At 36.7% G+C, this 11,121-nt stretch overlaps 1 protein-coding gene across 1 annotated transcript; it reads left to right on the top strand.

The window, feature by feature from the left end:
- Nucleotides 1-1,177: 1,177 nt before the first annotated feature.
- On the top strand, nt 1,178-2,230 carry LOC138899917 (uncharacterized). The gene has a single exon (XM_070186618.1). It carries the CDS (start codon nt 1,178-1,180, stop codon nt 2,228-2,230), a length of 1,053 nt encoding a protein of 350 aa, XP_070042719.1.
- Nucleotides 2,231-11,121: the final 8,891 nt, after the last annotated feature.

The raw sequence follows: 11,121 nt of genomic DNA, 5'->3' as shown, positions 1-11,121 counted from the left end.
TTTACTTGTTTTGAACGAGTAAATAGTCTTTCTTATAATTCAGATTATTATCTTTCACTTTATTTTTGAATCATCGGATTTCGAGTCCTAAAACTTGAGATATGTTGTTTCTTGAATTCAGCCCATAAACCACGTTTTCGTTTCAGGATCTTGATTCTAGTCGGTTGGTTCTTTGTTAATTCGAAGAATCATATCAATTTGGTATCAGAGCAGCAGGTGGTGAACCTACTATGCAAGCAAGAAAAGGTTGTTGGGTTCAAGAAGGTGAAGGAAGAGCAGCCGATTGTGACATGGAGATGGAAGAGATGAGAAGGACAATAGAACAATTACAAAGCCAACTCCAACACTACGAAAGGAAAGAATGACGTAGAAGGCCCAAGGAAGATGATGTAGGGGACTCTGATATTATCCCCTTTCATATAGCTGATAGAGATGACTCTAGTAAAAATTCAGATCCTCCTTGGAGACAACGAAATGATGACTCTGATTGCCCAAGGAGAATGAAGAACCATACTCGGGAGAAAAGGGATGATGTGAAGGTTGAAGTTCCTGATTTTGATGGAAAAGCACAAGGGGATGCATTTATAGAGTGATTATTCACCGTAGAACGAATCTTTGAGTTCAAAGATTATTCTGAGGAGAAAAAGGTTAAGATCGCTGCCATCAAGTTTAAGGGATATGCTTCACTTTGTGGGAAAATGTGAAGCGAGAAATAGAAAGAGAAGTTCGTGGTAAAAATTCGAACTTGGGAGAAGATGAAGAGAGAACTTCGAAGACGTTTTCTTCCTGATACGTACAAACAATAGAATTATCTTAAATTTCGTAAATTTTGCCAAGGAGACCAGACCATGGAAGACTATACTCGAGAGTTTGAATACCTCATGATTAAGTGTGATACCCGAGAACCTAAGGAACAAAATATAGCAAGATATATTGGTCGCTTAAGGCGTGCCATCTCCGATGTTATTCGCCTACAACCTTATTGGACATTCAAAGATGTATGAAAGCTTGCCATCAACATCGAACAACAACAAAAGGAGCCAAAGAAATTATACACCAAGAAGAATTATTCCAATTAGGGAAGTACTAGTGGTAGTGGTGGAAATTCCAAGGCAATTTATAGAGGTAATTCTTCTAATTCATCTTCAAAGGGTAATGAAAAGAAACCTTAGGAGATATGACTAGGAGAAGATGTTTTAAGTGCCAAGGTTTTAGGCATATGCAAGCTGATTGTCCTAACCGAAAGGTTGTTATGTTGTTTGACAAAGAAGATAATTCCAATCATGAAGACATCCAGCCAATTGAGGAAGTTAACGAGGAAGATGAGGATGCCTATGTAGAACCTGATGAAGGTGATATGCTTGTTATTCAGAGGATCTTACATGCTGAACATGAAGATGAAAAATCATCACAACGAGAAGCCCTTTTCCACACAAGGTATACATCACATGGCAAGGTATGTTCACTGATTATCGATGGTGGAAGTTGCACTAATGCTGTTTCGGAAGAGATGGTCACTAAATTGAGTTTGGAGACTGAGGTACACCCCAAACCTTATAAAGTCGGGTGCCTGCAATATGGTGGAGGTATGAAAGTCACTAAAAGATACTTGGCCTCCTTTTCTATTGGTAAGATCTATAAAGACCAAATTTGGTGTGATGTGGTAAAGATGGATGCTTGTCATTTATTACTTAGAATACCATGGCAATATGATAAGCGTGCTTTTCATGATGGATACCGTAACACCTATTCATTCATAATTGATGGATGTAAGATCGTTTTGCTGCCATTGCACCCAAAAGAACTTTCAAAGAGGGCAAAGATCATGTCTGATATGCTAATGACCAGATCACATATTATTGGCCACATCAATAAAGGAGAGCCATTGTACATAGTAGTAGCCATGGAAGACTCACAAGATGAAGAGCATGAGTTAGATACGCGAGCCAAGAAGTTACTTGCTAAGTTTGATGATGTGATCTCTGAAGATGTTCCGTTAGAACTTTCACCCATGCGCGATATTCAACATCAAATTGACCTTATACCCGGAGCATCATTGCCAAACAAAGAAGCTTGTAGGATGAATCCTACACAACAATCTGAACTCCAAAGGCAAGTCGAACAGCTATTAGAGAGGGGTTTAATGAGGGAGAGCCTTAGTCCCTGTGCCGTACCTGCTTTGCTTGTTCCTAAGAAAAATGGCACTTGGAGGATGTGTGTTGATAGTTGAGCAATCAACAAGATCACTATCAAATATTGCTTCCCAATCCCAAGGTTAGATGATCTATTTGACCAATTACATGATTCTAAGATCTTTTCAAAGATTGATTTGAAAAATGGGTACCACCAGATTCATATGAGAGAAGGTGATGAATGGAAGACTGCCTTCAAGACTAGCCAAGGCTTGTATGAATGGTTGGTAATGCCTTTTGGTTATTCAAATACTCCTAGCACATTCATGAGGCTTATGACTCATGTGTGTAGACCATTCATTGGGAAGCTTGTTGTTGTCTACTTTGACGATATCCTAATTTATAGCCAAGAGGAAGTTGAAAATGGAAGGCATTTGGAGAAGGTTTTTGAAACCTTAAGGAGAGAGAAGCTATATGCACAACTCAAGAAGTGCATCTTTTATACTAACAGTGTTTGCTTACTTGGTTACATAGTAACTAGTGTTTGTATTCAAGCCGACCCAAGCAAGATCGAGGCAATCATAAGTTGGCCAATTCCTAAGTCAATTTCGGATATAATGAGCTTTCATGGAATGGTGTCCTTCTATCGATGATTTATCAAAATATTTAGCACTTTTGTTGCCCCTATAACTGAGTGTTTGAAAGGAGGCATGTTCAAATGGAATGAAGAAGCTCAAAAGAGTTTTGAATTGATAAAGAAAAAGATGACACAAGCTCATATCCTTCAGTTGCCTAACTTTGATGTTTTATTTGAAGTAGAATGTGATACTTCTGGTGTTGGTGTTAGAGGAGTTATTATCTAGGAAGGTAAAACCGTGGCTTATTTTAGCAAGAAGCTAAGTGGATCTAAATTGAAGTACTCCATCTATGAAAAAGAGTTATTTCTATTGTTCGTGTGTTGCAAAATTGGAGTCATTATTTATTATCAAGAGATTTTTTGCTATATTCTGATCATGAAGCACTAAAGTATCTTAGTCACCAACAAAAGCTCAACGCAAGGATGCAAAATGGGTAGAGTTACTTCAGAATTTTCAGTTCGTAACCAAGCACAGGGCTGGAAACCTCAATCAAGTGGCCGATGCTCTTAGTAGAAGACCATGTTTACTTTCTATGACGCAAACTAATGTATTTGGATTCGACCATATCAAGGAGCTTTATGGGGCTGATTCAGACTTTGGAGATGTTTGGAAGAGATGCTTGGAGGGTCCATAAAGAATGTTTGTAATTCGAGATGCGTTTCTTTACTATAGAAAGCAACTTTGCATACCACAAAGCTCTTTAAGGGAGTCCATTGTGAGGGAAGCACATGAGGATGGATTAGCTGGTCATTTTGGCCATTCTAAAACATTGAAGATGATTCAAGGAAACTTTTACTCGCCTAAATTGAACATAGATGTGTTGAGGCTGATTGAGCATTGTGAAACATGTAGAAAAGCAAAATTACATGGGAGCAATAAAGGATTATATGAGCCTTTGCCAATTCATACAACACCGTGGGGACATATTATCAGGGATTTTGTGCTTGGATTGCCAAGGACTCAAGGAGGTAAGGATGCTAACTTCGTTATTGTGGATAGATTGTCTAATATGGCACACTTATCCCATGTAACAAGACAAGTGATGCAACTCATGTGGCTGTTTTGTTCTTTATCAATATTGTCAAGTTACACGGCATTCCAAGAAGCATTGTTTCTGATCACAACACTAAGTTTTTCAGTCATTTTTGGCGTACTTTATGGGCTAAGCTTGGTACGGAGTTGAAGTATAGCTTATCTTATCACCCTCAAATAGATGGACAAACAGAGGTAGTCAATCGAAATTTAAGTGCATTGCTAAGAAGTTTGATCAAGAAGAACAGAAGAGAATGGGAATCCTTGCTACCACATGCTGAGTTTGCTTTCAACAAGTCTATGAATCAAACAACTGGAAAAAGTCCTTTTGAAGTGTTTTATGGTAAGAATCCTTTTAGTCTATTAGACTTGTCTCCTCTTCTTAAAACCCATTATTTTAGTGGAGATGCTGATGAGAGGGTTAAGCAATTGAAAAAGTTGCATGAGAAAGTAGTACAAGAGAATGAGAGACAAACAAAGGCATATAAGAAATAAGTTGATAAGAAGAGAAAATAATAATTCTTTAATGTGGGAGACTTAGTCTGGATATACTTGAGGAAAGAAAGATTTCCTCACCAAAAGTATCCAAAGTTGCAACCAAGAGCTGATGGTCCATTTCGAGTTGTTCAAAAGTTAGGCGACAATCCTTACAGATAGCGGATGATTATGGGGTGTCACCAATATTTAATGTTGCTGACCTTGCGCCATTTATAGAGCCTTTAGACTCGAGGACGAGTCCTTTTCAACCAGGGGAGAATGATGCAAATCAAGAAGCTATATTAGCCTTTTGTTATTTAGCTCCCCAAAAACAAGTTCTTATATGCCCACGAATAGGTGTGTGGATGTGTCTTTAAGTTCAAAAAGCCCAAGATTGTTTTCAAGAAGCCACGACCCTTTCCTTATTAAAATAGAATTTATTTTATTCCTTTTAAAATAAGAATTTTCCTTTTAGTAGGATTATAGTTTTTTTTCCTTGTAGAATATGGATTTTACATTCCTTGTATTTAGTTATTTTATTTCCTTATTAGAATAGGAATTGTGGTCATCAAATAAGAGACTCTAGGCTTATATAAAGGGTTCTCTTGCCTTGTAGAATGCAATTCACGTTTTTGAGGCTTGCCCTAGTTTTACAATACAATGTTTTTCTCAATTTTATGTTCTTTATCCTTGTTTTTGGTTCCAAGTAAGGTGGTGATATTCTTTATCTTATTTTTAATTGCGTGTGATCTTTCTTTATAACATTAATTTAATTCAAGTGGTGACTTTAGGAACTTGTTTAGTTCTTGATCTTTCAATAATATCTTTCTTGATCTAAATTCATTTTTAATATTATAGAATCATAACTTTTATTGAACTGGTGTAACATCAATATTTACTTATTTTGAACGAGTAAATAGTATTTCTTATAGTTCAGATTGTCATATTTCACTTCATTTTTGAATCATCAGATTCTGAGTCCTTAAATTTGAGATATGTTGTTTCTTGAATTCAACTCATAAACCACATTTTCGTTTCAAACTTTTGATCCTGGTAGGTTGGTTCTTTGTTAACTCGAAGAATCACATCATTTCTTAACACTCTTATGAAATAAGTGGCTTAAGGCATATATTTTGGGAAAAAGTTGAAAATTTTCAAAGAAGTATCAAGGCTCTAAAAAGAGAAAAGAAATGATCTCTATGAAAAGAGAAGGCAAGAAAAAAAAAGAACAAAAAGAAAATAAAAAGGGAGATTGATGAAATCAAAAAGAGGCAACTATCTCTAGTATGAGCATCAAGGGAGAAAAAGAATGAAATTAGCAATAAAGAGTAATGTCAAGTCTCTCTAGCCCCCAAGAAAAAGAAATGCCTCTAAGGATTGATAAATGTGAGCCAAGAAATAAAAAAGTGGAGTGCTTAAGGAAGGGTATAACCACGCATCCCATATGGTATCCTACCCCAATCCAAAAGCCTTCAGTACAACCCGCAAGAAGTGCTACTTGATTTTGAACAGAGTGAGCTTACATTAGTGGAGATGTACATGAGGGGAAAGCCCATGGTACTTGAGGCCTTACTTGTGATATTCCTTTGTGAGAAAAGAGTGATTACTTCATTGCTCTAGAAATTAGGTGTTAATTCTTGAAGTGTGCATGGCAAATGGAAGGTAGAGAAGGAAGAGTTTGGAGTCCACCATGATTTACATGATATAACAAGAGTCCTTGACGAGTGAAGTAAATTCTTGAAGCTCAAATGTCACACTAGAGTTATATGGACGTAACATATGTTTTGTCACCTTGTTGAAAATGCATGAGTATTGTGGGTAATTATGAGTCCCAACTGAGTATGAATGGCTTAAAATTATCTCTTAAAAAAATAATATTTCACTTTGAGGAGGTAAGAACTAATCTATTTACTTGAGGACTAGCAAAGACTTATGTTTGGGGGGGTTGATAAATGTGAATTTTAACCACTTATTAGTATCTTCTTGCTTTAGTTTTAGCCCGAAAGTATTGACTTTTATTCCTAAAAATAATGAAATTATGTAAATTGCAAGCATGTTGGAGGATTGGAGCTTAACGAGGAAATCTAACTCAAAAAGGAGTATTCCAGCTCAAAAAGGCAAGAAGGAGAAATTCAGGAAAATGTGTGATCCGCAGAAGCAAGTGCGATCCGTAGAAATACACATGCGGCCGTAGAAGGACACCTAAGGCCTCAGAGGAGTTTTTTAAAAGCGCGGTCCACACACCAAATTGTGCGGCTGCAAAAGCTGGTCGCACTGACAAGATTTAAAAAGTTTAGAGAAGGTGCAAAAAGACCAAGTGTGAAGCCTCGTCAAAGTGTGGTCCGCAGTCAAAAAGTGCAGCCGCAAAAGCTGAAGTGCAGCCGCAGATGGAATTAAGCGGCTGTAGAATTCCTCCCAACTAAAGAAGAGAAGAAAAGTGCGGACTGCACATGAAATTGTGCGGCAGCAGAACCTCCCAAAGGACTTTTTTGTCAGCATATCTTAGGCACTATAAATAGACGGGACACACGTTTTAGGGATAGTTTTGTATTGTAAGCAGCTGTAGCGGTTATATTTTACCCTTTTGGGAAAGTAGTTACAATTATTGGTGAAAATCACTAGTTTTATCATTTAATTATAGTTTATGGCTTTAATTACTTCTTATACTTTATTTTCTTTACTTTCTAGCATGAGTAGCTAGATTTTATCTAGGGTTGTGGTCCAACCCTAATGTGTAAACCTTATGGGTTATTAATTTTAATGCTTTTTCATGATTGATTGTTTATTATTTAGCCTTATTTATGCGTTATTTCTAGAACTAATGATTGCAAATATTTATTCATACCTATTTGACTTAGTTCTTACTTGAGAAAGTGCAATTTAGTCTAGGAAAACTAGGCTAACAAGGAATTGAGCTAGTTAAGGTTTTGGCTAGTTTAATTAAAGGGTTTGAACTAGAGATACAGAAAACCTGACTTAGACTCGTATCAATTGTTTGGATTGCTATCCAATTGGACTTGAGAAAGCCAATTTGGGCATAATCACTTTATAACCGAGAGGTATTGAGTGGGCACTTGAGAATTGAGAGTTGTAATACACCCTGATCCGCAACGTAACTTACCCATTGATTTGCACCTAGGTGAAGTTTAAACCCCTAGGCTTTTTCCCAATTGATTAAAAACACAAAAAACAATTAGTCTCTTTCTAGTTACTTGCAATTACCCTTTGTTTGGAAGCATAATTAAGTTGTTTCATGTGCTCTTTTCAAGTATCTACCTTAACACCCTTCATAAACTCTATGAGGATTTCGACCCCGACTCTAGTTAGGTATTATATTTGCAACGACCATTTTCTCTCACTATTGAGAGCGGATTAGACATGGATCACCTCCTTCATTATATGACTATTCAAATTAGCAGTATTATTTTTTATAATAGTTTTTGGCCTACCAAAATGACTCAAAGTTTACCATTGCTTTCTTAGTGACTGCTTTGAACGTGACGACCTGATAACACAAAGGTTGGGAGATCCAAGAACTTAAATAAAATAAGTTGAAGAAATGCAGAAGAAGTAAATAATGCAATTGAATTGAGAAAGGCAAGAAAAATAAACTAGATAAGTGAAAATTCAAGGAAAGATCCAAGAACACCGAGATTATGTTTATCTAGATTTTGACAAGATCTTTGTAACGACTCGACCGGTCGTTTTGAGTATTTGTACTTCACTCAGCAATTTGAGGGAATGAGTAGCGCCGTATGATATATTATGTGTGAATCGTCGGTTTTGGTTTTCGGATTATTCGGAATCGATTCGGAAGAAAGAATTTTATTGTTGAAGCTTTAAGTTGAAAGAGTTGACTAAGTTTGACTTTTGTAAATTTGACCCTCGAACGGTGTTTTGATAGTTCTGTTAGGTCCGGATGGTGATTTTGGACTCGGGCGTATGCCCGGATTAGCAATTGGATATTTCTGGAAGGATTCGGCGCTAATTGGCGAAAGTTGAAAATTTGAATAATTGGAAAGTTCATAAGTTTGACCGGAAGTGACTTTGATGATATCGGGTTCGGATTATGGTTCTGGTAATTAGAATAGCTTCATTATATCATTTGAGACTTGGGTGCAAAATTTGAGTTCATTCCATGTTGATTTGATATGTTTCGGCGCAAGTTTTGGAAGTTGAATGTTCAAAGTTAATTAAATTTTGATTTGAGGTGTGATTCATCATTTCGATATTGTAATGTGTGATTTGGGGCCTTGAGTAAGTTCATGTTATGTTATGAAACTTTTTGGTATTTTTGGACGGGGTCCCGAGGGGCTCAGGTGAGTTTCAAATAGGATTGGGTTGTGTTGCGCTCGTTTTTTGATGTTTTAACGTCGTTTCTTCAAGCATAAATTGAATCAAATTAATCAAATGAGCTCCAATTTCTGTTTTTATTGAAACATTAGATCTGTATCGTAATTACAGAGCCATAGAAAAAAGAATCGTCGAATTTGGACATCGTATGAGGAAGTTATGCTCATTTTAGTGTAGAAGAAGAGAGTTGGTGCTGGTGCTTCGCAGATGCTAAGTTGGGTCCGCATCTGCGACCCCGTAGGTGCAAAAAATGGTCCACAAAAGCAAAAATGACAGCTGGAAATGCGCAGGTGCAGAGTTTTGGTCTCAAAAGCGAAAATCTCTGTGTATAAAAAAATCAACTTTTGGTATTTTGAGCATATCTTGAGTTCTAGAGCTTTGATTGAGGTGATTTTTGCGGCGTTCTTCTCGTCTTTTCATCGGGGTCAGTATATAACTACAATTTTTGTATTTTAATATGATCACAGAAGTTTATTTTTGAATTAATCCATATTTTGATTGGAGAATTGGCGGTTTTTATTAAAATATTTTCTAAAGTGAATAATTGAGTTTTGAATGCCTATTCAGAGTCGGATTTGAGTGAAACTAGTGTGGTTGGACTCAAAATTGAATGGGTTATCGGATTTTGTAAGTTTTGTCGAGTTCCGAGATGCAGGCAGGTTTGATTTTTGGTTGATCTTGGGCTTTTGAGTAAAGATTCAACCTCTATCAATTGGAATTATTTCCTTAGACTCTATTTAATGTATTTAAGTTGCTTTTTACTTGTTTCAAGCCGTTCGGAGGTCGGTACGCGTGGGATGATATTTTTGGAGTATCTCTTGGCTTGCTTGGTATTGGATTTAGCTTATTCATGGTAAGTAACACTTCTAAAATTGGAGTTGAGGGTATGAACCCTGATTATACGTGTTATGTAATTTGTTTGGAGATGACTCACATGCTAGGTGACGGGCGTGTGGGCGTGCACCGTAGAAATTGAGACTCTATCGATTCCGTAGAGCTGTGTAGGCAATTAACTTGTATTGTTTCATATATTTTTCATGTGTTAGAGAAATTGAGCTGTGACTCATATTAGAAATCATGCTTAGGCAAATGCTGGTATAATTGGGACCCACTGATGTCATTTCTGCTGTCGAATTATATGTTTAAATTGTAATTTCGTACTCAGTAAAATACATTCATTACATATCATATCTCAGTCTCTGTTGTTATTTATTGATATATCATATCATCATTTTGGGCTAGTTTCATGATATTGTGAGCCCGAGAGACTGGAGAGATTGATGATTGAGTGAGGCCGAGGGCCTGATTATGAGGTTATTGATACTATGGCACGTGAGTTGTCCGTGCAGCACGTGAGTTGTCCATGCGGATTCAGATATTGATACTATAGCACGTGAGTTATCCGTGCGAATTATAGCGCTTGGGCTGAAGGAGCCCCTCCAGAGTCTGTACACAACCCAGTGAGCGTAGTTGATTATATTGAGGGATGGATCTTCCTTGAGCATTGATCTTGCCCGAAGCATTTATATTTGGGAATGGATCTTCCCCGGGCTGGATTGGCCTTATACAGTACTGAGTGACTAACTGTCAGCTGATATATATATATATATATATATATATATATATATATATATATATATATATATATATATATATATATATTTGGGATGGATCTTTCCTGAGCTTAATTGGCCACATACAGTACTAAGTGACTGAGCGTATCGAGTGATTGAGCATGATGAGTGGAATGAGTGATACAGTGAGATTGATTACTCTGAGAGTGTAAGTACATGAGTTCATCGCTGAGATATATTGCATTTCACATGCAAACTTGAGATACATGCATAGAGATGCATTTCTTTCTGCCACTCCGGTTTTTGTGTCATTCATGATTTCACCTGCATATTGACATGTAGGCATAAAGATGTATTTTTCTCATGCCATTTGATAATGAAACATCTTATCTGTTATTGAAAAGCTTTTGGGAGAAATCACAATTTTCAAACTTACTCATATATTTGGTGATTTCGATAAAAGATTTGGGTTTTCACTGATATACTTGAAAAATATGCCTATTTTTCTAGAACTGTGAATAAGCTGAGCATTTTATCTCTGAGCTACTTCTTTTATTACTTCCATTATGTTGTTAGAACTGTTGTTGGATATTTGTGTTGGACCCCGACCTGTGTTCCAGCTCGTCACTACTTTCAACCTAAGGTTAGGTTTGTTACTTATTGAGTACATGAGGTCGGTTGTACTCATACTACACTTATGCACCTTGCGTGCAGATGTTGGATGTTGATGTTGCTGTGATCGACGGGAGCTAGATTTGAAGATGTACCTGCCTCTTGTTCATGGTAGCCTTAGATTTATAAAAATCTATTTATGTATATTTCGAATAGATGATATATTTATTTCGTACCAACTTTGTAAATTCTAATCTTAGAAGCTCATAATTTGTACTAGCAGTCCTTGGAAAATTATTTGTA

Source organism: Nicotiana tomentosiformis, chromosome 10 (genome assembly GCF_000390325.3).
Source record: "Nicotiana tomentosiformis chromosome 10, ASM39032v3, whole genome shotgun sequence".
NCBI classification, from domain to species: domain Eukaryota; kingdom Viridiplantae; phylum Streptophyta; class Magnoliopsida; order Solanales; family Solanaceae; genus Nicotiana; species Nicotiana tomentosiformis.
This window is presented reverse-complemented; position numbering and strand designations above follow the sequence as displayed.

Coding starts and splice junctions, on each gene's coding strand:
- LOC138899917 (XM_070186618.1), top strand. CDS start 1,178: ATGACTAGGAGAAGATGTTTTAAGTGCCAAGGTTTTAGGCATATGCAA.